The following is a 26,357-nucleotide window of genomic DNA, read 5'->3' as shown; positions in this document are numbered from 1 at the left end:
TACTTCTTCACCAAACAACAAAAAAGGTTACAACATTACAGTCGTAAAGAAAAACAGTCGCAATCAAATGTTTTTCCTCGAATTTTACCTTAAATGTCTGAAATCATAATTTCCACATATATGCGTTACATGTGCTTGATTTTTATAAATGATTATTCTTTATGGTCGGCATTAGTTATCATCATGCCTTTAGGTGAAAACACGAAAAAGAAGAAAAAACCGGTGTAATTCAAGTTGCATTAGTTTAGTCTAAACTATAAAAACATTCGGACTAATTTCTAGTACTCCATTATGATAGTTATGGATCTTGATCAGTTGTTGGTGATAAATAATAAATGGTGTAAATGATATGTCTCTCTAGTCAATTGACACCAAACCTAAAGATGGGACTATAGGTTCTAAACACGTAAGCGAATCCTTCTAGTTAGGTATTTTACGTGATTGGGTATAGCTGGAAAATGGAAATTCATCAAACACTTTCGGAGTTGTTGTTGTTATAAATATACGACTCTCTTTTTCTAAGTAGTTTACAAAACCAAGCTACTGTACATATGAATCCAAAATTGGTATATGGACAATAATACATCTCTATATCATGTCTGTTCCCATTTGTCCGCTCTATGTTATTACCTTATGAAACAAGGGTTGTGCATAGATAGTAGCTAGTTGTTATAATTTACATAGTTTGTTTTTGTAACTATTGTCCCGTTCTTAATATTCGGTCTGTTACTGGACTGTCTTTATTTGCTATGTCATTCATCTTAACGTATACGTTTCTTGAGTGCCTAATACGTGGTGCCTTTATTTGCGAAGAGGCCGTCTTTTTACTTTTTCGTTTTTTCCGTTGCGACTTGTCCTCTATCTTTACGAAGTGTGCGACCGATAAGTGAATGCTTCTTCTCCAAGTTTTCGGACATATAATTTAACCAAAATAATTTTGATACGGGATAAAATACTATTTAAAGGTCAAAAAGAAAGAACATTGTATTTGATGCATGCAGACACCACGTGTCGAACATGCCACCCTCGGATTTGTTGAGCTTCGTCGACTAGGAGATTTAGCGTTTGCCACCGACTACGATCACAATCAACACTAGTTATAGTTTGATTCGTAACAGGAAGACGAATTTAAGATTTTGATAAAATATTAGTAGGTAATAACATCAGTGTGTTACGACTTTGTAATCAATTGTCAAAAACATTGCGCTATCGTCACGAGTCATGACCATCACATTTGGACTGTGCAATCAGGCCGTCTCGAATTCGACAGAAACCCTATTTAAAAAAAACAAGTTATTTTATAATAACCGGAAATAATTTATGTTTTTCTCACAAAACATTATTATAATATATAATTAATACACCAATCTAATTTGAGCGGAAGAAACATTTTTTGACTTTCTAATTAAAAACTTATAAAAAATATATTTTCGAGACTATAAGTTTTCAGTTTCTTTTTTCTTTTGATTTTTTTATATTCATAATCATTAGTTATAATCTATAAAAAAATTAATAGAAAAATAGAACATGGATATAGACAAAAAAACCGTGGACTTTTGATTTGATTAAACAAGAAGTTGGAGACTTCTTATTTTTCTTCTCGGTAAAAGTTTAGACTAGTGTTTCTTCTTTGTGTTTTCTATTTTTTTTGTAAAAATTGTTGAAAATTATATATTTCTCTCTTTATTTATAACCACTAATTAATAATAGTTTCATAAATATAATCAAATTAGAATATTAACTTTCTAAATTTACATTGAATATTAAATCAAACACCAACAGATATTTTTACTTTCCAAAATATATAATTGATATAAATGTTAATTTTTTCCTGACTTATTGTATTTTTGTTGGTTAAATAAAATCAAATTTGTAATTTATATTTATTGGTTAATAAATACGAAAAAATTAAATTGAATATAGTTATCTGATTTTTAATAAATATATGATTTTAAATTTATAATTATTGCTAAAATAAAAAAGTTATGAACCTTCTAAAATTTTGGATCCTATTCGATCATTCCACTTGCACGTACTAAAAAACGGCAGCTCAACCATGGTCCATGTCAAACGCTAACTGTAATTGAGATGGCTATCGTTCGTGGACTGGACGACTATAACTTTATATTTACGTAACAGTTAACGATCTCGAGTACTCCATGATAACTCAGTCCAACTGTTAAATATGGTAACAACTCAATACTCCCAAGTTGATTGTGTTCACTTTCCCAAAATGTCTTCAAAACATTTTTCTTAACTAAACAAGAAGAAAAAAAATCGTAGATTACAACAATGGCAGTTATGTTTCTTTTGTAATCGGTCTGTAGAAACCTCTGCTTTTTTATCTTATTTACCATAGACATCCGGTGGTTTTTAATTTTAACAATTAGAAAATATTTTCTCCGTTTCTGAAAATAAAATTTTATAGAATTTTTACGTTTTTCAATTCAAATATTCATAATTAATGTTTCTTAAAAGTATACAAAAATACTTTAAAATATAAAAAATTTATTTTTTGTGGAATCAGAATAAATTTTAGAAAATTTTCAAAAAAAAAGAATAAATTTTAGAAAAATTTATTTTCAGAAATGGAGTACAATATAACCGGTTATCAACATAAATCTAGTAACCTATACGTTTATGAATAATGATTATCACCTTTACTTTTTGACAACTTTAATCACCTAGCTCATCTTATTGCATTAACGAATGGCCTAACAAATAAACTAAAAATTAAATGCGAAATGTAATCACCTCTTTATACTTGTTAGTTAACATCGTCTGACGTGTCATAGCTCGGAGATCAAGCGCTAATCTACTCGTAAATCCAACGACCAGGAAAAACAAGACGTAGATTAATACCATACACGTGCTCACACCATAACATTCTCCCTCTTCTTCCCCATTCAATGCCATCATCATCATCATCATCATTCATCACACCAAAGAAAGATCTGCAACTCCACGACGAATCATGACCGACGAACAAGTCCTCGTCGACCAATCACCACCGCCTTCAGCACCCGACCCGAATCCAAACCCACTAATCCACCCGAGACGCGTGTCCTTCGAGCACGGGCTCCTCCCGATCCAGAAACTCGCATTCACCGACCCGATCCAAACCCTAGCTCCAATCAAGCAGAAGCTAGCCGACGCCGCCTCGAACAACCGCGTCGGATCGGATGCGATCGCGGAGGCTCTCCAGATCTCCGGCGACCACGCGCGTCTCGTCCTCGAGACTCTCGGCTCGGTGCTTCACTCCGAGGGGGATCCTCTGGTTAGGGCTAAAGCGGAGGAGGTTGATTCCGTGGGAGCTGATTTGAGGGATCTGGTTTTGTTTCTGTATGTGCAGTCGTATAAGAAGCTGATGCCGAGGACGCATAAGGACTCTGCGGCGGTGGCTGATGTGTGGCCGTCGACGTCTGCTTTCGATGGCTACTTGTCTGCGTTGTCGCCAATTCAGGCAAAGTTTCTTTCTTTTTATGTGCATCGATTCAGTGATCTATTTGGTATGGAGATGGAATATTGAAATATAATGTGGATTAGATGATCATTTTCTTTCCATTTTGCATTTAATGCAACTATAGTTTTGAAATGGAAGTTAAAGTTTGTGGCTTTTGATGTACCTGAGACTTAAAGTAAATTTGGAAGCTTGGGCTGTTGTTTGAATTGATGGTGTATGTAGTGTTCGCAGTAATCCACAATTAGAAGGTGCTCGTATTCTTAATGCATTTCGAGTAGGGTGAAACTGTTAGTCATCTTGTGGTGGAGGAATTGCTGTAAAACCAATGCACTTTAAGTTGGATTAACTAAGAATGCCAATGATAATGTTGCTGCAGTATAAGATTATCATTTGCTTGTCGTTTTGAAAGACATGCTTTAAGTTGTATGTAAGCTTGCTGTGTTATGTGGTTTCAGTTCTGTTTCTTTCTAATTGTACACTAATTTGGTTGGTCCTTCCACGTGGTTTATTTGGTGAAAATTCGAAATGTGTTATTGATTTTTTGTATTATGACGTTCAGTCTCCAGTCCTGTGATGTGACGTTGTAACTCCTGTTTGTGGTAGGGCTGGTCAATAGCGTCTTATAGAATACATTCATCTTAGTCTTAGTCTCGTTAGTGCTTCAACAATCATTGTACTTCGATATGCTATTTTTCCCACACATGGTCTGAAGTGTTAGTTATATTTTTCCTTTTGATCATTTTGCAGCTTGTACGCAGCAACAGCCGTCGGTTTATGCCATCACAGGCTGATGATGAAGCTCATCAGTTGTCATATCTGCAAAAACATTTAGCAAACATCATTTCTCTTCTTGGAGAGCCTGTGGAAGGAGAAGGAGAAGAATCTTTGGTATGTGCTAGTCTTTCTTTATTTTTGTCAAGAAGAGTCACTGTTTCTACAGAGCATGACATTTAAATTTACGTTGGGATAAGAATATTTGAAGGAATGAGAGAGAACACAAGTCTCAAGCTAGTTGTTAATTTCATGATTGTTCAAAATATTAATTTTCTTGCTTGTTTAAACATCCTTCAGGTTATCTCTATGGAGGCTTTTGAGCACCTGGGTTTTCTTGTTCAGTTTGGTGATAAGGGATCTGATGTATCTCCACTGAGCCAAGCTACTCCGTTTTTTGCAAATTCTGATCCAGATATGCCCGCTGTTCCAGTCCCTGCTTCCCAAGCGCTTGACTGGCTTCTGCAAAACATAGCTTCCGCTTTAGAAAGCATCACTGAGGGAATTTCTGGAAAAGAGAACGGGCCGTCTAATACCTCTGACCAAGATGATGCGATGTCAGATGCTTGTACTGCTCCGAACAAGGTTGCACCTAGTGGTAGAGGCCCGTGTTTAATCGAAGGAGTCTCCAAGACCTCACTTGTTAAGCAGGCCTCCGATCTTAGGGGTAGATCTGTTAAGGTTCGCTACGAACAAATGACTTGGGTTTTAATGTAGCTGGATTATTCCCTGCCCCAAAGGACTTGCGTCATTAGTCTCTGTGTGCACTCATGTCAACTATATGTTCTGTGTATCCTGCAGGTTGTCAACTGCCATGATTCTGTTATTTATCTTTTAGCGCCATTGAGATATGCAACTGTGCATGGATGTTCTGATACCACTATAATCCTTGGAGCTGTTGGCAAGGTACGGACACAATAGATATCCAAGGCAACATGTAACAGGTTATAATATAATGGCGAGTTTTACTAAAAGATGTAGAAGTCATTTTCTGATTTGCCTTTGCAGGCATTGAGAGTTGAGCACTGTGAGAGAGTTCATGTGATTGCAGCTTCTAAACGAGTGTGCATCGCCAATTGCCGTGAATGTGTATTCTTCTTAGGAGTCAATCAGCGACCACTAATTGTTGGTGATAACCACAAACTGCAGGTGAAGCCTCTCTCTCTAACGTGTATTCTACTTCTTAGTAGCTTAGTTTGGTTAATATGCTCTTCTGGACATGTGAACCGAGTTTAATGGAAACATCGTCGAGGTGGTTTTCATCGCACTAATTTACAGTGGTGATGATTATCTTGGTTAACAAGTACCTTTTTAGTCTATAATGTTTACTTGTGAGGACTTCCTTTTAGTACTGATAACACATACACTGTCTGATATCTATCTAGTGGTTATAGTAATTAGAGGATTCTAAAAACTCTGTTTGCTTTCTTTTTCCAGGTCGCTCCATATAATACATATTACTCTCATTTGGGAGAGCATATGAGTGAGGTAGGGCTTGAGTCAACTATCAACAAATGGGACAAACCATTGGCACTGGGAGCAGTCGATCCACATGACTCGTTGTCGCATCCTGCCGGTGTTGCTGATGCACAGGCCGAATCAGCTGCCTGTGTAGACCCTGACCAGTTTGTTAACTTTTTGGTACACTCTCTTTTTGTTAGTCTTATTTGACTCTGATAATTGGTGAATGCTTTTGACTCACATCTTTACGTGGTATCAATGTTTATGGTGAAGATCCCAAACTGGTTTAGCGGCGAGGACACTGGTTTGACCAAAGACAATCCATTTCCATTGCCAGATCCTTATATGGCAGCTCAGCAGAGAAACGTATGCTTTTTTTTCTTTTTTCCCTTAGTAAGAAAAGAAGCACTTGTTTGCATCTCCTTAACTCCTCTGTTTTTTTTTTATTTCACCAGCTTAAGAACTTGGATGAAACAAGACGATCGCTAAGAGAAACGCCTCTGGAAGAAAACCGAAAAAAAGAGCTATCAAGCGCACTCCATGTGTATTTCAAAGACTGGCTCTATGGTAGGAACTTTCAAAATCAATCCCCACTCAAAGTTCATGTGCATCATGTATTACAAGGTTTTGACTGTCTCTATGTTGCTTGTGTGAAATGACAGCAAGTGGAAATATTAGACAACTCTACTGCCTACAAGGTGACTAACAATGGACAATAAAACCAAGTGGAAGAAGATGTCTCGTTCCTGTAGAGCTCTATCAATCATTTTGGGAAATTGCTAGTGAAGAAACCACCAGAAAGAAAGAAGAAAGAAGAGAAACCAGTCTGATTTGTAGTTATCTGCACAGAACACTCATTTAGATTATTATTTTATTTTCTCTTTCTGCTTTGGTCATGTTTAATCTTTGTTCCTTTTTGACATTCCAATCCCTCGTTTTTGTCCTCTCTTTCTCAAAATCTCATCTTTGAGACAGAGCATGATGGCTTTCCTTGAATTGTAATAACATATAAAGCAAAACTTTTTGTTGATATTCATGTCTTGGCATTAACTCGGATGCAATAGTTTTTAAATTCTCTTACTCAGTAAAAGCAATCTCCAGGCCAAGCACAATCTCTCAAAGTTTAAGTAAACACAGAATGATCGATTGTGAGTTTATTAAGAGAAATCAAAGCGATATAAGATCAATTAAGGATGATAAACTGACCACTAGAATGAAAATTCTGAGTAAGTTGGCTTCTTTTTATTTCGATTTGTCAATGTAAAGTGGCTCTCTCACTCAACTCTACAGCACGTTAAGGAGGAAGAAGAAGAAGAGAAGAGGAAGACTTATTGGTGGGTTGTTTGGCTTTAGGTTTGAGGCTATTGTCGGTTAATCGTCACGAACACCCGCTGAAACAAATAGAGTCTTTTGTTTTGTCGTGTACTTTCAAAGTCCCACATCGGTTACGAAGCAAGTGTGGAAGGCATGAGAAGTAGTATAAATAAGAAGCCGAACCCAACTTCCAAATCATACCTTTCTCGGCCTTTTGGCTAAGATCAAGTGTAGTATCTGTTCTTATCAGTTTAATATCTGATATGTGGTCCATCGGGCCACACGATATTAACTCTATTTTTTAAGGGAGAAGGCCCACTAAGATAGCTTGCTATCTGGGCTTTTGCAAGTCGCCCATGCGTTGCACTACTGCACGGGCTGGCTCAACCCGCCAATTTTTAAGTCCAATATTAACCTTCTCTTCCGAGCCCAGTTAACTTCTGCTTCATTGGCCCAAATTATTTCTATTACTATTAAAATTGGGTCTCAGAATGATTCACTCTTCTAATTTAATCAGATTCTTATCTATAAATAATATTGATTGTCACATTTGACTATCCTGAATAGAAAAAATAATAATAATTTGACGGTGCCTAGAAGCAAATATCGTGTTATATTAAATTATGATAACTTACAAAGGGTTTCAGATATTCTTTAGCAGCGTCACAGAAAGTCCAAGGTAGATCCAGATAATCTTATTGGGCCTAATTATAAAGCCCGTTAACAGTTGCTCTCTTTTTCTTATTTTAGTTCGCAGTTGTCGCAACAAAGGCAGAATCAACGAGTAAGGTGACTGGGCTCGGAGGAGAAGCAGCCAAACACGAACAAGACGCAGACAACGATGGCTACATGGGAGACCTATCTCAATTTATACTTTATACCACCAGAACTTAAAACTTCCAAAAGAAAGGTGGTGCTTTCATGACAAAGTTTTAAACTTTATAGATTAAAAACTTGCCCTTTAACGGAACTAGATTGATAGCTGAGTGAGATCGTGGTGGGTATTGTATACGTAATCTCAATTCACTTGCCTCTGGTTGAAAGATGATTGCTTTTGCAAAAGAAAACTGTAACCTTTGAACCATAGCATAAGAAGCTAAAGAATCTCAGTTGGCTTGAGATGACTGGAGATAGAGAGGAAACGGATAAAGAAGCCAGGGTCAGCTCTTGGTAAAGAAGGGTCTGGTAAGGTTGAGCCAGTGAGTGTGGAGATTCTTAGATCGAGGAAGAAGAGGAGGATATCACTGAAGAGGTATGTTCTCTAGTTCTTGGCTAGCAGTTGAGGTTTTGAGAGTCAGCATTGTCCTTTATGTTCTTGAGGGGTGACAAGTTTAGCTTTACTGGTTTTGCAGGATTTGCAAGAGATATTAATGAAACTGAGAGATGAACATCTGTAGCGTTCAAGCTTTCTTCGATCAGTGTGCTATGTATTGAGTTCGTTTAAGTATACTCTACACTGACAATTTTTTTCTAAATTTGTGAATCAGTATGAAACGAGTGAAGCTCTTCTTTCCAAATGCCCTGGCGTATATGAGGATGATCACTAGATAAAGCCACAGTGCTATGGATCATTTCAGAAGCTTCGTGTCGGTGGCTGAACAGGAAGCAAGAAACAGAAGTAAGATACTGTTTGCAGTTGCATAAGCAGGTAAGTTAAGAGATGCTTACTAAAGAATTTGTAAGGAGTCGCTAGTTGCCATATTAGTGATGGTTTCATAGATAGTAGATTTAGAAAAGGATGTGGAATTCTGATTTTATTAACAATATATATTAATGATGATGATGTTTTAATCTGCGTTTATACTAATATAGCATCAGTACTAAAAACAAATGGCTTAAAATCAAGAGCCAAAACCATTTAAATAATATCCAGATTCAAAGGCCATTATCTGGCATCATTGTCTGGTTTTAAGTAGCAGTAGCATAGAAAAATATTTAATTTAATAAAATCTTGAGACTATAAACTCTTAGTAGCAACTAGCAACCTTCTACTGGTAAGGGCTCTTGGTAGAAAGTCTCAAAGAGGCCAAGTAAAATGTTGAGTAGAAGAGTACTGCCTCAGAACCTGCTGCTGTAGGTTCAACTCGAATCCACCCATTGTGGCGCCATTGCTCGTCAGGAACTGGAGCTCATCATCTGGCTCAGAGATTTGGTTCAGTCTCAAAGCAGGGGAGGACACACAAGGCGAATTGCTCTTTTCGCCTGACATGAACTCCCAGGTTTGGTTCGAGTACTGATTATGTACTGAGACAGGCGGTGACTGAGCCATTTTAACCCTTTCTGCGTCCATCAAGTAAGCATTGGTTGATGTCTGAAGTTGTTGTTGCTGCTGCTGAGTTGTGTTTGAGTTTGACAGAAGAGAGAGAGCACAGCTTGAGTCTGTGCTACTATTGTTCACCATCTCTGGGTATGTTATACTAAATCTTGAACTTCCCTGTGAGAAAACACTCCTATCCCATGATGGATCTCCCAAAACGCTTCCTGTAACCAATCAAGAACTTGCTTCTAAGACACATGAAGCTGAAAAGAGAGTAAGCTATTTGTATGGGATCTAACCGTAAAGAGATGGAGAGATTCTAGAGAGACCAGAAGTGAACAGAGTGGCTCTTGTTGCTTGAGGCTTTCTTCTTCTTTCGTTGTGGCAAGCAAGTCGTCTTCTACAACTTCTTTTCTCTAAGTCAAACTCACAAAGCTGGTGAAACCTAAAGAGAAAAGAAAGCTTCAATGAAAAGCAACATAATAATAATTCATTTTTATTTATTCTCTCTAAAGACAAGAGACAAGATCAGATAATAACTAGCTGTAAAGTTTTGTAATAAGACTCTTCAAAGACGTTAAGAGCCAAAGCAAACAAAACAAAAAAAAAAGCTCAAAAATAGTAAAATAAAAAGAGAGAAGAAAGATGAAAATAGTAAAAAAAAAGAAAGATGCAAAAAACCTGCTACATTGTTGGCAAAACCTTTGATGAAGCCCAGAGACAGTGACTTTAGATGATTTAGAGTGAATGCCACAAACTTTGTGTCTTGAGTAATATGTTTTTGCATTGCTTAGATCCATTTTACAACCTTCCACTTGGCACCTAGCTCCTGTAGTAGTCTTACGGTACTTGTTAGCCCGGTCCTTGCCGGATCCGGATCCATCCTCGAAGTAGATCTTCTGACCAATCCTGAGTCCACCACTAAGTGAAGAAGACTCTCTGGAGGAGGAACCAACTGTCTCAGTCCGGTTCTGACCCGAACCCATTAGTAACTCCATGAGTAATGGTTCTTGTTTTCTTTTACTCAGCAGAGAAAGAAATGCTTCTGCTCATCTCTCTTTCTGTAAGTGCTGAGCCTAGAAATAGAAAGGGCGAAGGGGAAGAAGTGAAAGAAAATGTGGTTTTGCTAATTTTAGTTGTTTGTTGCTCTTTTAAATGAGGAGAGAGAGGAGAGAAGCTGACAAAAGAAGAGACAATCAAGAGTGATTGTTACTAGGCCACGACAGCTACTGATTATAGCGTTGAGGTTATGTTGTAATGAACATTTATATAAAACACAAAAGAGATTAGAGAATATTTCTTTTCTTTAACGTACACAATGATATCCTTAAATGAGACCAGGGAACATAAACTCTCATGTAAACTCTAGCTATTTATTCTATAACTAAATAAATTAATAGTATATTTTCACTTTTTTATATAAAATAAGATATATACTGTAGTTTTCTTAAAACTAGGAATATTACCCTAATGATGTTAAAATTTTGACCTTTATTGTAGTAGTTTGTAAATTATGAACTGGCCAGATACCTATAAATGGATGGTTAGATTGTATTTTGTTGCATCCCTAAAGGCATCTCCAATGGTTTACATCATTTCCCCTCTTAAAATGAAATAAAATCAAAATGAATTTTGCTTCAATTGTTTACCTCATTTCTTTTCCAAAAAATACTACTTATTATTAATTTCAAAATGCTTATAAAACAAATATATATATATTATTTTCTAAAGTATTAATAATTTTTCTAAAGAATAAAACATAAATATTGAAACTTTTTAAATATAAAACAGAATTATATAAAATGTTAAGAACTAATTTATAAATATAAAGCTTATTTATTTTGAATGAAAACATAAAAAAATTAAGGGAATATCTTTTTCGATAGTGCATCATTTTGAAGGGAAAAAATGAGTTTGTGAATAGTATCTCTTCAAATTTGAAGAGATACTATTTCACAAACTCATTTTTTTCTTCAAAATAATATACCATTAGGGATTGTCTAAGTATAATGATACTATAACAATAGTGGATAGTACTATTACTATATAAAGAGCAACAAAAACAATAGTAATAGTTTTTTTTTTGGTCAAACAATAGTATTTTTTTTGCCGTGGTCAAACAATAGTAATAGTTTATAAGTAGTAGTATTATACTCTTTGTACAAATACTAAAGTAGAAATTAAGAAAAGATAATTATGGGCAGAGAGAGACAGAGAGTGTTGGGACTCAACCAAGGATGTGACTCTTCAAGGGAACTAGTAGGTTCTTGAAAGCTTTCAGAATTATTTTTTTGTTACTTTTTTTTTTCTTTTTGCAATTTAGATTTGGTTCTTTTCAAACAATATCTTTCTTGATAAATTAAACAAAAATAATTTGAAGAGTATGGGAAGTTTGATTCATGGTCATGTAACCATCATAATCTGTGTACTTTCATTTTCATTGAGTTGTGTGTACAACTTGGATTCTATTCCGTTTGTGTTTTGCTTTATCTACGTACACAATCTAGTTTCTTTCTTTTGATTTGCAAACTGCTTTAAAAAAATACTTTGGAAAGTACACTTCTTCATAGCCACTAAAGAGCACTGCTCAGAAAAATTGATAAATCTGATTCCATGTATGAAACCAAAACGCAGGTCCTAACAACAAAAACTGATTCAAGTCAACAAAAACAAAACAAAAAGGTAGTCTCTAAGAACCTCTTTCTTCAAACACCATTACATTCAACAACAGCTTCAGCAGCTCGTCTTGGTTTGTTCTTCCTCCTACTCCCAATCTGTCTAAACCCCATAGACAACGATGACTTCACTGAATCATCAGTGCTTGATTTCGATCCTAACACATTCTCTTCTTCTGTTACATTGCTCTCTTTAGACTCTTCTACTGGCTTCTTCCTCTTCCTCCCATTCTCTGCCACATCTTCTTTGCTTGTTACTGAACCGTTTGTATCTTCATCCTTCTCCACAATCTCTTCTCCTTCTCCTTCGGTTCCATCTTTAACCGGCTTCTGTGGCCTCCCTCTTCTCCTGTAAGCTGGAATCTTTTCTTCTTCATCACCATCTTCTCTAGCGGTAGCCTTCTGCCTCTTTCTTTTCCCTCTACCTCTTCTCATTTCTACTATTTCAATTCTCTACCAAACCAAACCAAAAGACTCAAGCAACTAGACAAGAAGCCTGCCAAGTGAAAAGGTTGCTTCTCTTCAATCCAATTCAGTATCCCAGCTCTGAAAAACACGACACAACAACACAATGGGGGAGAATTAAAACTCAAAACACATACTAAAACTCAAAGCAACACTTCATCAGTAGTAACCTCAAAACTAAGCTATAAGCAAGCTCCACAGAAACTAGTTGCATGAATAGTCTAATTCTAAAGAGAAACAACAAGATCTAATCTCCTTCCAAACCTCTCCAGAACAGTCAAACACAGGACTCACTACCGTAAAGAACAAAACAGAGAGAGAGAGAAACAAAGACTCACCTGTGAACCCATTTCTCAGAATGAGACAAAACACCAAATAAACCAATAAAAGGGTTTCTCTTTTCTTATCTTTATTGGGGTTTCAACTGATCTGTTCACAAGTTTCTGCAACTAAACCTACCAGAGAGAGTAAAACCCAGATCAGAAACAAAGGATAAGACTTTAAGGAAAGAGATCTAAAGGGAACAAAGAAACAACAACAAGTGTTGGTTGAGATTTGAGAGTGTTCGTTGAAATAGAGAAAAAGATGATTTGCTTCAAAAGAGTTTTTTTTTCTTTTGTTTTTTGTTTTTTGCTCTGTGAAGCTATAAAACGTAAGAATGACGCTTTCCTCTCACTTCCACCACTTTCACTGACTCAAATGGGATCTTAAGCCCGTTGATGATGGATACGGCTTGCTCCCACGCGTTTGGATAGACGCGTGTTACCACATTCTTACTCGTTGCTGGTTGGACAAGACTCACAAGAGTCATAAAGACAGCTAATAAGCCGCGTGACCGCGTCGTTCATAGATTTGAAATCAGATATTTCTCTAATGGCCTTAGGCCCATTTAAACTCATGTATTCAAAGAAGAAGACATACATGTTATGTGTACAACTTGAAGGCCCATTTATCACCCCAACTATATCATGAAGGTACAGCTGTCAGCTGGTTTATATTCTACTCGTTTACGCTTTTTTTACACCTTTTTTTTGGTGTGCACCACTCAGATATGGATATTCCGATATCGGATATCGAAACTGAATCCAAACTGAAAAATTCAATTCGAACCCGATCCGATCTATAAAAATATCCGGACGGTATTAAATTAGAGGAGCTTGGATACCCGATATCCGAATAGATATCCGAAATATGTATATTAACCATAAATTCTTAATAGTTTAGTCTCATTCATGTTCTCTTCATAGTTCACACTAATGGTTTTTTTTTTTAATCTCTTTACACCTGTCAGTTTTACTAGAGAAACACTGTTTTCTAAGGTTGCTTTGTGAAGTATTGCTCTTCATCTTTGACCACTTGATGCCCATTCTTTGATTAACAATCTATTTTGTTGTTGTTTGATTAATAAAATATTGCTCTATTTTACACATTTCTATTAAATTCATATTTGATTATTTTTTATTCATGAGTGATGTTCATTCCAATATATCTTTTTCAAATAACTCTAAATAACTGACTGACCAAATTATCCGAATCCGACTTGAAGTGTAAAAACACCTGAATATCCAAAACTCAAAATATCTGATCTTAACCGGATGGACATCCAAATGGCACCCTACCACTCGTTTACGCTTCCAATTAGAAAAGAGTCACAAAGACCGCTAACGGGACATTATTCTTGTTGAGTTTGGGCTTAGACCCATTTAGATTCTCAGCTCAATTGTATTTTTTGACCCTGAGTTATATTTGTTGTAAATTTTTGTTTATAATCAGAAATCAAGTAATTTTCATTTAAAAATCATCATTTTGGGATGTTTATTTATATTTTGTTAATTGAGTACAAGTAAAAGCTAGTTTTATTAAATGAATACAAGTTAAAATAGCAAATGGATTTATATATTTGAGTAAGGATATTCAATCCGGTAAAACTAAATCGAACAAAAGTTGAAAAAGTGGTTTCGATTTGGTAAATCAAATAAACCAAATGGATGTTATTTTAAAAAAATCGCGATATATGAATATAATTTGGTATATAAACCGACCAAGCCGAATAAACTGACTAATTAAATATAATAGTAATTATATGAAAATTATATAATATAATTAATAATATATACATATTCATTTATTGATATGATCTTCATATTTAAAATGTTGATTTTATTAATTTAATATATCTTTTTAACTAAAGTTATTTTCTTATCAAATTAAATAAAACATAGATTTTTCCTTTTTTTATTTAAAAATATTTGTGCTAGTAAATTAGTTATTTAATAATATTATGGTATTACAAATTTTTCATATTTCTGTTTGATAAAAATTATTATTATTATTAACTTTATATGTTTACTAATTCTTTTAATAATATAGTAAAACATAGAAAATATTCTATTTAAAACTTAGAGTACTGAAATATCCTTATGTTTTAGTAAAACTGATAACTAGTTATAAAAAGTAAAATTCTGAAAATACTATAACAGATTAATATATTTATGGTTTTTTGTATAAAACCATATAAACCAAAACAACTGTATCAAAACCGAACCAGACCAAAGTATATATGATTTTAATATAGTAGCAATATTTTATAAACCGATTTACCGGTAAAAAAAGATGAACCGAAACACCCCTATATTTGAGTGTTTTCATAAAAGAGAGATCAGTAGAGAGAGATGTCATGCTAAACCACTCCAAATCTCCATTTAAAGTGTGTGTATGTATTTATGATGGCCTAGATCAAGTCAGAGAAGGTGGATACAATAGCTGATGCAGAACATGTGAAAATTATTGGAATTTTGGAAGAGAGATGATGTAATGAATTAAATATGTTCAATGATGATGATGATCACCTTTATTTCGATTTCTTATGTGACTTACTAAACTCTCTATCAAGTGCTTTTCTGATAACCAACTTTCTCTATCAGTTTGATTCTCTCTAAGTCTAACCCCTTTTAGCTCAAACATTTCAACTTCTTACGTTACACCTTTAATAGACGAAAGCTTCACGTATACAACTTAGAGTCCATGGAACCTAGCTGGCTAGCTAATTAACAAAAGGTAAAAGAAAGAGCGAAATAAAATGAAGGAAGGAGTAGTTGCAGAGTGGTTATAATTCTTTCATCTTCTGTGTCATCCATGGATTCTCCACACGCCTTGCTGATGCACTTTGGACACACCTCTTTCTTACCTTTCCTTCTGTAGTTCTGTGTCATCCATGGATTCTCTCTGCATTTTCCCTACTATTATTAATCACCAAAAAGAACAAAAAATGTAACATTTAATTACTTAAAACTCATATTCTGACAACTAAAATTGAGGTATATCGAGGGACGCTATGGTTGGTTATTTTTATTTAATTTTTTTAAACAGATTTAAATTTTTTTTTCCTACAAGATTCAATGATAATACATATATACATGTATGTACCAAGTGATAATATATTGTGGTTATAGACTTATAGTATCCCAAGTTAAAATTATCTTCAGTGTGTAACATTGAGGGACCTTTTAAAACTTTGACATCAGAGAAGCTAAGTTCGTCAATAAAAAGAATATCGCAAAAATTTACGTGTAAATTTGCATGAAGGTTACTTTTCCTGGCCGAGTCATAATAAGAGACTCACAAAATACTGAAACAGTCTTACAATTAATAAGCATTATTGCTATAAAAAATACCAACAATCATATGACTAATCTACAACTTATATACCCAAATTGATAAACAGATACAACAACGAAAGTTGCAGTTTTCATTTCTATGGTCAGGAAGTTTTAAATTAGATTGATTACGAAAACTTAAAATTACAAAGTAGATGTGCTCTGCATGTGTATGTTGGCCTGTCTCTTCTTGTAAGAAAGACAAGAGCTCCAGGGATTCAGGGGTGGCGATCAACTAGAAATCAGCACACTGGACCATACAGGGAGGGCCGACAAGTGGTGTGACCGCCCCGGATCCAATCATGTGTCCTCCGTATAATAATAATTAAGGGACTCATTTTTTTATAAAAGAATTATAAATATAATAAAGAAAACTGAAAAGATCTAAAATTATTTGATATGTATATAGTTTATTTTTATTACAAAATATTACTGATTAAATTTTAAAAATATTTTAAATATTATTTGCATATAAGTTTTAGAGAGTAATTTTTTTTTTGTCCTAGGACCCTAACAGTGTTGAACCGTCTGTGACGATATATCTTAAAAGACTAATTTTAGACCAGATCACCACATTGGATTTATTATAATTACTTACTAGATTTTGACCCGCGCTTCGAAAGCGCGGGTTTTTTTAATTATAAAAAAAGTTTGATATGAATTAGTATTTTGTGATTATACGTTATTACTTTATTTGAGATTTTGTATGTATATATTTTTTTGTAACTCTCTCTTAGGTCTGAAAATTTTATCCGGATCCAAAAAAACTCAACTGAAACCGAGTAAAAGATATAGGTCTGGTCCGGTTCCGGGTACAGGGCAAATTGCCTATTAGGTATGTTATTAGACATGCGATCTCGGTTTGGGTCTAGATCTTACCGGAGACCCGATCGGGTACCCAAAGTTTGCGAAATATTTTGTTTAGATTAGGTATTTTTGGGTATTTCAGATATATTGCTTGTGTTACAGCTATTCTTTTAACCTTCAAGTTTGAGTTTTCGGTTATAGTTTTGGATAAATTTAAAAAAAATTTAAATATATATTTCAGGTATTTGGATAACTTTTTGGTTTCATCGGATCTGAATTTAGGTAAAATTAGGTTTTCGACTATATGAATATTTTCGGGTATTTGTTTGGATTTTTGGGTGTTTGTTCGGGTTTGGGTGTTTTTGGGTTTTTGGGTACTTCGGTTTTTTCGGGCCGATCCGGACCCGACACATTCCTGAAAATTATAGGTATTTTAGAGATATTTAAGTTATGGGTTCGAACCAACCTGGATCCGAGAAAACTAACCCAAACCCAAGCCAAAAAAAAATCAAATATATAGTTGGCTCCAAATCTTTAAGACTCAAAGGACCCAAAATCAAAAAGAACCGCCCGTACCTAACCCAATGACCCAAATACTCAAGGCTACTCTCTTTCAATATATTTGTGTGTATATTTTATAAGAGTTGCATTTGTTCACTTGATAAGATTTAAGATTTGTTTGGCATATTTTTAGCTAACTAAATAGTATAAATTTTTAGGGTTTTAATATTTTTTAAAAATTTATCTTAAATAATAAATTTTTATTATAAATATTTTCATAAAATTAAGTTTTTTGTAATAGATATAATTTTTTAACAGATGATTTGCTTATTTTTTTTTATCAAATTTGATTTTGTAAATAGTTGGATATATGTTTGACAATTTTGAATTACATTAAAAATGTTAATTTTTTCAGTGTTCAAAAGTTTAGATTTTGTTGATAAGTACTTGCTGTATATTAATAGTCAAGTTAAAGGTCATCGTGAATATTGAAAGATAAGTTATATCATGGATTAAAATGTTTATATCGAAATTAATATATGGTTCGCAATCTTTTTTAAAATGAATTTATCAAGGTATTTAATTTAGTAAGATATATTAATATGATTATGTGGAGGATAATATTGCTTTAATTGCCGTTATTGTGTCATGTATTAATATGGCTATTAATAAAAATGTTAGATGGTTAGAGAAAATAAAGGTAGGATTAAAAAATATTAATGAGTAGGTATTACAAAAAGAAATTTTTAGAATGATTTTATTTTAATAGTAAGTACTAGATTTTGACCCACGCTTAAAAGCGCGGATTATTTTTCTGATAAAAATATATGATATGAATTTGTATTTTAGTCTTGTTATTCATTATTATGTGACAAAATTGTATTATATATATCAAAAAAATAAAATTATTATTTTTATTTAGTTAGTTAATGTAATTATATTTTTAATCGTTTGATTTTTTTTAAACATTATATGGTTTGATCAGACTCAATGTCTATTATTTTAAAATAAATTATTTTAAATTAGATGAGAACAATATTTTTTTATCAAGTTTGGATCTATGGTCGAACCAATAAACATGATAATTTGTACATAAACTGGTTTAGATTAATGAAAACTCGTTAATTTAAAGCATGTAAACTTCAAAAAAATCCGCAATCAAGTGTGACCCGACATTTCGTTGACCTGATAGAAAAATAAATAATCTTCAATAATATTTTAAGAGATGAATGAAACTTCTAATATATTTTTAAATTTATGATTTTTTATTTACTGAAGTGTTTAAAATTTATATTTAATTAGTTGTTTTATATGAAATATTTGGTTTGATATAAATATAGGATATTTTGCAATTCTAGTAAGATTATATATAAATTGTATAAAAGTCAGTTAATATTATATATACATTGTATATACATTATTTAAATTTCATCATCAATTTTCATTAATAATAATTGGGTTTACATGATATGGATTTGTAGCTGGTAAAATAGGTTAGCACTTATCAATAATGCATTCTTTCAGAATATTACTGAATCTATATGTAAAAAAGAATGACTATATATTCATGTAAGTTTGTATAAAAAGAATATTTCAGATGTTATAAATCGTGCTCAAACACTTGTCTACAAACTTATACAAATATATATGTTATGATAAAGGTTGTCTTAGAAACCTATGTTTTATACAACAACATAGAATTCAATAATAACATTTCTATTATTATGTAGTACTATATTAGAATGCAATATTGGTTTGTGAAATTTTCATATTCAAAGAATACGATAAAAAATTTTTATGGAAAGTTAATTTGATAAAATATTACCGAATTCATAGAGTCTATTTTTATATTCATAAAATATCATTTTATATTCAGTTTCCTAAACAATGAGAAGTAATAAATGATTTCATTAAAAATATTGTATAGTTAGAGAAAAATAAGGTGAGACCAAAAAAATAGTTAAATCTAATGAAAGTGTCCAACAACTTTTTATAGGTAGATTTTTTAAAACTCCTTCCCTTTTAATAGTATAGATTAAGAAATAGTGTGATTCGTTTTATATATCCTCGGTCTTTGAGGTTTTCAGCGAGGCTTAAGCCTTAAGCGCCGTTCGCGGCTATTTGGAAAATGAATATCCAGTCATATAACTTATTCATATCATCCACAAACAAATGATGCTATATATTTAAAAGTTAATTCAAATCAGAGAAATAGTCTTACAGTTTCTCCGTATAACCTTATCAGTAAAACATTTCACATTTACAAACAAGGATTAAAAAAAAAAAAAACTAGCTAATACACGCATATGTAATTGAAGATTTATGATTGTGTACGTAGAAGATATGTCCTTGTTGGGATTTGTTTAGCTTATGAACCACTAAAAATTCCTGCAATGCAACTGGTCCAAGATTCCATGACGACAAGGACCTTTTGGCCTAATTTGCATGGATCCAATTGCCTAAATTTAATCCCTTCGTAGATCCAAATGAACACCAGCCAATAAAATTAATTAATCAATAATTAATTAAGTCCAGAATAGTAACAAAATGATAGTGTTAGATATTGTAATATAATAATCATTGTTATTGATCCGATCTAAGTTTGGGAAATGTGGGAATTGGGAAGTTAAGAAGAGTGTATAAACTAGAATTTAGTAGAAGTTGTAGGCTGGGGTCTTAGTCTTATTTAAATCACTAAAACACACTCCACAAGCTACTATATCCATTATTTATTGATTTAATTATCTTAACATTTATGAAGTTATTCTTACGTCTTTAAAATATTGTAGATTCTTCAGAAGGCTGTCTGCGTTTGTAGTTAATTATATCAAATTAACAGAAGTGAGACATAAAGTGGTGGGAATCTGAGATTACATAATATTAATATAACGACAAATAAATACTAGGAAGTGTTTAATTTGGTTTCTTTAACCTTACGCAACGTTTTAATTAGTTTGCTCTCTTCCCGATACCTAATTTGGAGTTGAAAAATTCAGTCCTCAGCCAAACCCTTTTTGTGGCTCACTCTACTTCTTGTGTTACGCCACACATATACATCAATTATGTTTCTAAGAAAGTAAACTTGTGAAAAAACAATTGAATAGAAGTAAAACCACAAAATATATTTGTTTTATGCAATAAAATACAAAGAAGGCAGACCAATCTACGTTGTGGTTCACTCTACTTCTTGTGTTGCACGATAATTGTCTTCTCTAAAACAAAGTAAGCTTACAGAAAATCAATTTAATATAAGTAAAACCACAAAATTATATTGGTTTTTAATTTTTTATGCAGTAAAATACAAAGAAGGCAGACCAATCTACGTTGTATGATTGTATCTGTAAAGATTACGAGTATGTGGTTCACAATTCATTTTGCGTGTCTAATCCTAATCGATAACGTAGCACAAATCACACCTATATATATCAACTTATCAAGATCCTTTCTTATTTAAATATTTTGGTGTCTATAACAACATTTTCTCGCTAAGAATTAGGAAATAACAAATCCACTTTATCTAGAGGATAATTCTACTAAAATTTACAATCGTGTTAAATAAGAGACTATTCACAGGACAATAATTTTTGGAGACAATCAAATTACAAAAACTTTATTCAGAAAATAACAAAGAAATGAGTGGCAGAAAAGTCAGGAAAATCTTGTATAAAGTCCCACGAGTGTTGTTCACTTTAATGCATAGAGAGAAAATAAGCACAAAATAGTGTGAGAAAGAAAGAAAGAGCCTCTCTCTTGATCAGTCTTTAAGTCATGCAGCTCAAATCATCATCATGTTCATCATCTTCTACTTCCACTTCAACACCGTCCATGAAACTCAAAACCCTAATCCAAAATCTCCTCGCACACCCTCTCTACCGTTTCCTTAGAGCTGTCTCTAGAGCTAAATCAATCTTTCTAGAGATCTCTAAACACAACAACAAGAAACCAAAGCTTACCATGTTTTATCCAAGAAAGGCTTCAAAGAATCAACGAAAGATCTTTTTCGGATCGTTCAGGTTGCATTACAACTGGTGTTCCTCTGATGTTGTTCCTGTCCCTCAGCCTATCCCTTCTTCTGTCTCTGACATCAATGGTGTAGAAGATGATGAGTCTCAGCTCTCTGGCTACCTCGAGTGGCTTGAGCACAAGAAGGTAGAGGATTTGGAAGAAATCAGAGATGTCGGAGAAGTGGATGATGATAATGATATTGATCATTTGGCAGATATGTTCATCGCTAATTGCCACGAGAAGTTCTTGCTCGAGAAAGTGGAATCTTATAGGAGATTTCAAGAAATGTTAGACAGGAGTTCGTGAATTATCAGATGTCAAACATAGATTTTGACTTTTGTCTTATTAATTAATAATCGTGTTGTAAAATCGTAGCTAGTTTGATTTGATAATATTGCCAAAAGGTGGTGAAAGTGTATCTTGAAAGTTTTGGGGGTAATGTGCGAGAAGTTAAACTTTTGGGGTAGGCAGTGAAACATGATATATGGTACAAAACAATAATTTTTGCTGTCCATCTAATTGGGCACATGTAGTTAAGTTGTGACTTGTGAGTTCTGATTATTGTTTGGTAAACTGCATCGAACTTACCTAGTACTTAATTATGCAATATCTTGAGAAAGCTTGAAGTGATTAATTACGCGAGGATATAAGAAAATTAGAGCAACAAATGTTTTTTCAGACGAACAAAAAAGAATTACAAAAGATAAAGAGAAGAAATACCTTTGTTAGATACAAAACAGAGTTAAAAATGGACATAAATAATACATAACGGTCACTAAAACATCTTTAATCAAACTTAGATTGACAAAAAAAAAACGAGATTGATTGGCTATACAAACGTAATATAGAGTACTTGCATTTTACAATTATTCTATAGGTCATTAGTTAATATTTAAACAAAAAAATATATGCTTAGGAATTACGTTTCTGTTTAAATACTGCTTACATCCTTTCATTAAACCGCAAGTCTTAAAGATATCCACAAGCAAGAGAAAATTGCTTGGAAAAGTAGAATAATACATACATCTAATTGAGTAGCATGTAGCCTCGGTTGATTGTGCAGTTTTATATTCCAACTAAACATGATATGAGTTATAAACTTATAATGGATACTTTTCTTCCACTACTTTCTTTTCTTACAATATTCTATGCATAGTCCAAACTTCGAACAACAAATTAAGAACCAGACATTATGCGTTTGATTTTAAACCTTTTGACTTTTAATGGAAAAAGTGATTAGTATATAATCTGCTAAATGTACATGATCTAGATTCACTTTTCCACATCCCTAGATATTGTTTCGTTGACATTTGCAGTTTATGATGACTTTATGTAGCATACTCGAGACCCAAAATTAATATTTTGGAGAATGTTTTACGTAACAGTTGAAGACTATTTCATATGAATACGATGCGATTTACATAAGGTGTGTTGGGTCAAAACAATTCTTTTCATTATAATATGCAAGTGAAATCATGTAAACTTGGTTCACACGTAACTTATTTTTCTATCAACGAGAAGATAGAGAAGCTTATTATTAATTTCTACGGTTTCATCACTCTCCTTTTCTAATTATCTATCTTTCCTTCTGCCAAAGACAAGACCATCTGGTGACATCCAGATTAAAATTTGAGGGAAGAAAATATTTAATGGAATCAAATAAATTTCATCAAAAGAAAAAAAATATTGGACTAAATTTTTTTGTTAAAAACAAAGAGAAGAAGCAGTCAATTCTATCAACTGACTCAACTACATTTATGTAAAACTATCTATTTTCTCAATTTTAATTAATCAATCTTGTTTCTTGACTTGAACAAAATTAACGCCTGAAAGTAAGTGACTCGTTCAAATAAAGCGTAAGAGTTTGTTACACTAAACAAACCCTTACCTTCCTCCACAAGTCATATAACATCTCTCGTCTCCTTCTTCTCTCCTCCACCTCTACACCACATTCTTTCCTCTGCTCTATCGAGACTGCTCCCTCTCTTCAATGGCAGATCACAAAGATCAACGCATGGTAGATCCTCTCGAAGGTACACGTACGTCTGTTCAAAAACTCCTCACGAATCAACTTCTTACGTAACATTTCGATCGCATATCTCTTTAGGGTTTACGAGTGATTCCTCTTCATTGATGTAATCTTGATTCTGTTACTACTGTGATGCAGAGGATCCAACGTTCATCCCACTAACGAGCAGCAACGATAAAGACATGACAGATCAATCCGTAGAAGAAGACTCCAAGAAACAGAAACTCAACGAACAACAAAGAAGAGCGTTTTACGCTGTTCTCCTTGCCTTCAGAGCTGAAACCTTGTCATCAGGAAACGTAAAACACTTCTCTCTTCTCGTCATTATATCTTTGTGTTTGCTTCTCTTAAGGGTGTGTCTTGGTGTTTCTTCAGAAGAGGACTCAGATCATAGAGAAGCTGATGAGCGAGTGGAGTATAGCGCAAGAAACTCTCGTCTCTTTTGAGGATAACATTCAGAAGAATCTTGTTGCTCATCAAGAAAGGTGTATACACTTTTGATCATAAAGGGTTTTAACTTTCGATTATTTTTAACTATTTTTTTTTTGTTTTCCTCAGGGTTGATTCTGAGGTGAAGGAACCGAAGAAGCCACTGACCATAAGCCAACCTGTAAAGCAGAGCATTGATTTGGGCCTTTTCGTGACAAAGTTGCAGGCAAAGAAGCCAACACTGTGTTCGAGCTGGGGTAGAGTTAACCCGGAGGCTCTAGTTGGAAGAAGGGTCTGTGTAAGAATGCCTGGTGAAGATGAGTTCGAAGTCTTGGTGATCAAAGAGTTCAGCGCTAAAGATGTAATGAAACAAACTCTTTTCCTTTGTGTGTTCTCTCTTTGTGTCTTTGTTCATGTTCTAAGTAAGTTTACTTTTGCTAGGGAACGCATCGTCTGGCGACTGTTGACCCGAACGTGATGTGGTTGAATGAAGCGTTAAGCTGGATTGATGTTAGGAAGGTAATACATAGAAGTGTTTGTCATCTCCTTTCATATGTAAAGATCTGATCTCAAAATGATTACTTGCAGGTTCCGGATGAAGATATTAGATGGAAAAATGGAGAGAAGCCAGACTTTCAAACTCCTCCAGGATCTGGTGCAGGACAATGATGAGTACCACCACCAAAACGCTCTGATGCACTTGATTGATTGATTGAGATCTTTAGTAATTGTGCATTTTTTGTTGGCTGGAGTTAGAGAATAAATGTGTCAGTTTAAAGTGTTGAACATGATGATTCCAGTAACTTCTTTTGTGCCTTATTACCCAAATGCTTGATTCTACAGAAGATAGGATTGGTATGTGAGGATTGAAAGATTCATTATATCTAAGATTCTGATTGACATCTTGCAGTCCTTTAAATAGGCAGCAAATCATACATGCTTGATGCTTGTTTGTTTCCATTTCATTGTTTAACCAAGCAATCATATGACCAAAACATTCAGATTCGATTACATCACATGTTAGGAATTGGCAGTGAGGTCTTCTCACTCACCACCACAAAGAGTTAACTAAACATAACTAATTGTAATCAAGCCAGCTTCCAGAGACTAGCAAATCTATAAAACTCTTATAGTATCCTTTTAGTTCAACCATACTTGAGAGCCTTATCATACATTTAAGCTCATAGCTAACTGCTAACATATTAAACTGATCCAAAACATAATCACAAAGTAAAACTCTTGCAATTACCATTGAAATGTTCTCAAAGATGTTCCAAAACGCAGCAGTAGTGTACCGCATATATATACAAAAGCCATAGCTAAATCAAGAAGACGAATAAACCTTTTTCATGGCAGAGTTACCACCAAATAGTATCATCAAGCAGCTCCTTTCAAAGCTTTCTTCAGCTCCTCCGCCACGTCACCCTCTTCCTTGCTCTTCTTCCCACCATAATCCGACGTCGTTCTCTCACTACTCCACCGTTCACCTCTCGCTCTACCATTATTGTTATTGCCACTCCTCTCGGCTTCACGGTACTTTGAATGCGAACCGTAATCTACCGTCGCCGGATAGAACGGCCTGACGTTCGATACCATCACTCCCCTCAGATCTTCAACAGCTCTCTTCAACTGCCTATTCTCCGACCGAAGCTCCTCCAAGACCAAACACACATCATCACTATTTCTCAAACCCGGATCGCTAACGGGTTTAGCCTCTTTACAACCCGACCCGTCCACGTGTTCGATCCCTATCTTATCCATCACCAAGAAAGGAAACCTCCGAAACGAAATCTCAGCCGTCGGATCAAAATCCCGCCTGATCTCCGTCGGTACCCTAACCCCCCACCGAAAATTCACCACCGCGCGCCCCCTCACCGGCAGCGACGTCCTCGCCGCGACCTCCACGCCGGAAACCAAACCGGCGATATCTCCGGCGGACGTCGACGGCAAGACGGTGACTTTCCTGAAACCTCCGCCGGGACCTGGAGAATCCACGACCTCGATGGACGAATCCTCCTCTCCGTTCACCGGTCCGATCATATCGAATCCGGAGGAGGAATGAGACTTTTTGATCGAGAAGTCGCCGAACCGCGGCTTGAAGTGGAGCATGAAGGTTGGGTTACCTTTACCGAGGAGGTTGAACTCGGCGCTCATGAGCATGGAGGCGGAGACCGGAGAGCCGAAGGGTCCGGTTCCGGTTTTGACGACGAGGGAGAAAGGGCTGTGGGAGTCGTTGGGGCGGTACGCGAGCTTGAGGGACGGGCCGGATTCGAAGAACGTGGAGAGGTTGAGGCTGAGCTCTTTGGATTCTCCGGCGACGATTCCGGACTGGAACGGGAGGCCTAAGATGGAGAGAGGGACCTTGGCGCGGAGGAGAGGGTTCTTCTCCTCGCGGAACTTCATCGACGCCTTCATCCTTGCTACGGACAGTGCAGTGAATTTTTTTTTGTAAATGTTATCTTCTCTCTGTAAAAGTTATGGTTGGAGATGGAGGAGACAGAAGGTGGGGAGTTTACGGTTTTGC

The 26,357-nt window shown here is 34.6% G+C and overlaps 6 protein-coding genes and 1 non-coding gene across 10 annotated transcripts; 4 read left to right on the top strand and 3 right to left on the bottom strand.

Moving 5' to 3' along the window:
- Positions 1-2,890: 2,890 nt before the first annotated feature.
- Positions 2,891-6,731, top strand: LOC106382817 (TBCC domain-containing protein 1). Its single transcript, XM_013822894.3, has 9 exons — positions 2,891-3,463; positions 4,211-4,351; positions 4,535-4,915; positions 5,036-5,140; positions 5,243-5,383; positions 5,672-5,875; positions 5,969-6,061; positions 6,151-6,262; positions 6,358-6,731. Exons 1-9 carry the CDS (start codon positions 2,975-2,977, stop codon positions 6,399-6,401), a joined length of 1,710 nt encoding a protein of 569 aa, XP_013678348.1. The 5' UTR covers positions 2,891-2,974; the 3' UTR covers positions 6,402-6,731.
- Positions 6,732-7,206: 475 nt separating this feature from the next.
- Positions 7,207-7,401, top strand: LOC125608469. Its single transcript, XR_007339362.1, has one exon. It is a non-coding gene; the product is annotated as a U2 spliceosomal RNA (small nuclear RNA).
- A 1,382-nt stretch (positions 7,402-8,783) lies between these two features.
- Positions 8,784-10,741, bottom strand: LOC106382814 (squamosa promoter-binding protein-like 15). Of its 2 annotated transcripts, none has more exons than XM_022717891.2 (3): positions 9,948-10,741; positions 9,596-9,711; positions 8,784-9,490 (listed from the first exon to the last, which is right to left on the bottom strand). In XM_022717891.2, exons 1-3 carry the CDS (start codon positions 10,262-10,264, stop codon positions 9,027-9,029), a joined length of 897 nt encoding a protein of 298 aa, XP_022573612.1. In that variant the 5' UTR covers positions 10,265-10,741; the 3' UTR covers positions 8,784-9,026. The 2 variants fall into 2 exon arrangements, with proteins under 2 accessions (XP_022573612.1, XP_013678341.1); XM_013822887.3 differs by having other exon boundaries at positions 9,566-9,711; positions 9,948-10,687.
- A 1,068-nt stretch (positions 10,742-11,809) lies between these two features.
- On the bottom strand, positions 11,810-13,180 carry BNAA04G27560D (cilia- and flagella-associated protein 251). The gene is made up of 2 exons (XM_022717890.2): positions 12,745-13,180; positions 11,810-12,487 (listed from the first exon to the last, which is right to left on the bottom strand). Exon 2 carries the CDS (start codon positions 12,374-12,376, stop codon positions 11,972-11,974), a length of 405 nt encoding a protein of 134 aa, XP_022573611.1. The 5' UTR covers positions 12,377-12,487; positions 12,745-13,180; the 3' UTR covers positions 11,810-11,971.
- A 7,748-nt stretch (positions 13,181-20,928) lies between these two features.
- On the top strand, positions 20,929-21,930 carry LOC106380140. The gene has a single exon (XM_013819948.3). The coding sequence runs from the start codon at positions 21,139-21,141 to the stop codon at positions 21,679-21,681; it is 543 nt and encodes a 180-aa protein (XP_013675402.1). The 5' UTR covers positions 20,929-21,138; the 3' UTR covers positions 21,682-21,930.
- Positions 21,931-22,402: 472 nt separating this feature from the next.
- LOC106379029 (protein EMSY-LIKE 1) lies at positions 22,403-24,996 on the top strand. Of its 3 annotated transcripts, XM_022717889.2 has the most exons (7): positions 22,403-23,414; positions 23,543-23,703; positions 23,780-23,889; positions 23,963-23,975; positions 24,060-24,194; positions 24,275-24,352; positions 24,422-24,996. In XM_022717889.2, the coding sequence occupies exons 1-7, from the start codon at positions 23,366-23,368 to the stop codon at positions 24,500-24,502; spliced, it is 627 nt and encodes a 208-aa protein (XP_022573610.1). In that variant the 5' UTR covers positions 22,403-23,365; the 3' UTR covers positions 24,503-24,996. The 3 variants fall into 3 exon arrangements, with proteins under 3 accessions (XP_022573610.1, XP_013674513.2, XP_022573608.1); XM_013819059.3 differs by having other exon boundaries at positions 22,853-23,408; positions 23,963-24,194; positions 24,422-24,993; XM_022717887.2 differs by having other exon boundaries at positions 22,856-23,414; positions 23,963-24,194; positions 24,422-24,993.
- Positions 24,997-25,053: 57 nt separating this feature from the next.
- Positions 25,054-26,325, bottom strand: BNAA04G27590D. The gene has a single exon (XM_013822884.3). It carries the CDS (start codon positions 26,246-26,248, stop codon positions 25,211-25,213), a length of 1,038 nt encoding a protein of 345 aa, XP_013678338.1. The 5' UTR covers positions 26,249-26,325; the 3' UTR covers positions 25,054-25,210.
- Positions 26,326-26,357: the final 32 nt, after the last annotated feature.

This window comes from Brassica napus, chromosome A4 (assembly GCF_020379485.1).
Source record: "Brassica napus cultivar Da-Ae chromosome A4, Da-Ae, whole genome shotgun sequence".
NCBI classification, from domain to species: Eukaryota; Viridiplantae; Streptophyta; class Magnoliopsida; order Brassicales; family Brassicaceae; genus Brassica; species Brassica napus.
The sequence above is the reverse complement of the archived record's forward strand: the minus strand, read 5'-3'. Positions and strand labels throughout refer to the sequence as shown.

What these genes read in the sequence shown, in the direction of transcription:
- LOC106382817 (XM_013822894.3), top strand. Translation starts at nt 2,975, where the DNA reads ATGACCGACGAACAAGTCCTCGTCGACCAATCACCACCGCCTTCAGCA. An exon ending in GAGAAGGAGAAGAATCTTTG is followed by an intron (nt 4,352 to 4,534) that starts GTATGTGCTAGT and finishes AACATCCTTCAG; the next exon opens with GTTATCTCTATGGAGGCTTT. An exon ending in TTTCAAAGACTGGCTCTATG is followed by an intron (nt 6,263 to 6,357) that starts GTAGGAACTTTC and finishes GTGAAATGACAG; the next exon opens with CAAGTGGAAATATTAGACAA.
- LOC106382814 (XM_013822887.3), bottom strand. Translation starts at nt 10,264, where the DNA reads ATGGAGTTACTAATGGGTTCGGGTCAGAACCGGACTGAGACAGTTGGT. An exon ending in TTTTGCCAACAATGTAGCAG is followed by an intron (nt 9,712 to 9,947) that starts GTTTTTTGCATC and finishes TTTTCTCTTTAG; the next exon opens with GTTTCACCAGCTTTGTGAGT. An exon ending in AATCTCTCCATCTCTTTACG is followed by an intron (nt 9,491 to 9,565) that starts GTTAGATCCCAT and finishes GATTGGTTACAG; the next exon opens with GAAGCGTTTTGGGAGATCCA.
- BNAA04G27560D (XM_022717890.2), bottom strand. Translation starts at nt 12,376, where the DNA reads ATGAGAAGAGGTAGAGGGAAAAGAAAGAGGCAGAAGGCTACCGCTAGA.
- LOC106380140 (XM_013819948.3), top strand. Translation starts at nt 21,139, where the DNA reads ATGCAGCTCAAATCATCATCATGTTCATCATCTTCTACTTCCACTTCA.
- LOC106379029 (XM_022717887.2), top strand. Translation starts at nt 23,366, where the DNA reads ATGGCAGATCACAAAGATCAACGCATGGTAGATCCTCTCGAAGGTACA. An exon ending in AGATCCTCTCGAAGGTACAC is followed by an intron (nt 23,415 to 23,542) that starts GTACGTCTGTTC and finishes ACTGTGATGCAG; the next exon opens with AGGATCCAACGTTCATCCCA. An exon ending in GCTGGATTGATGTTAGGAAG is followed by an intron (nt 24,353 to 24,421) that starts GTAATACATAGA and finishes GATTACTTGCAG; the next exon opens with GTTCCGGATGAAGATATTAG.
- BNAA04G27590D (XM_013822884.3), bottom strand. Translation starts at nt 26,248, where the DNA reads ATGAAGGCGTCGATGAAGTTCCGCGAGGAGAAGAACCCTCTCCTCCGC.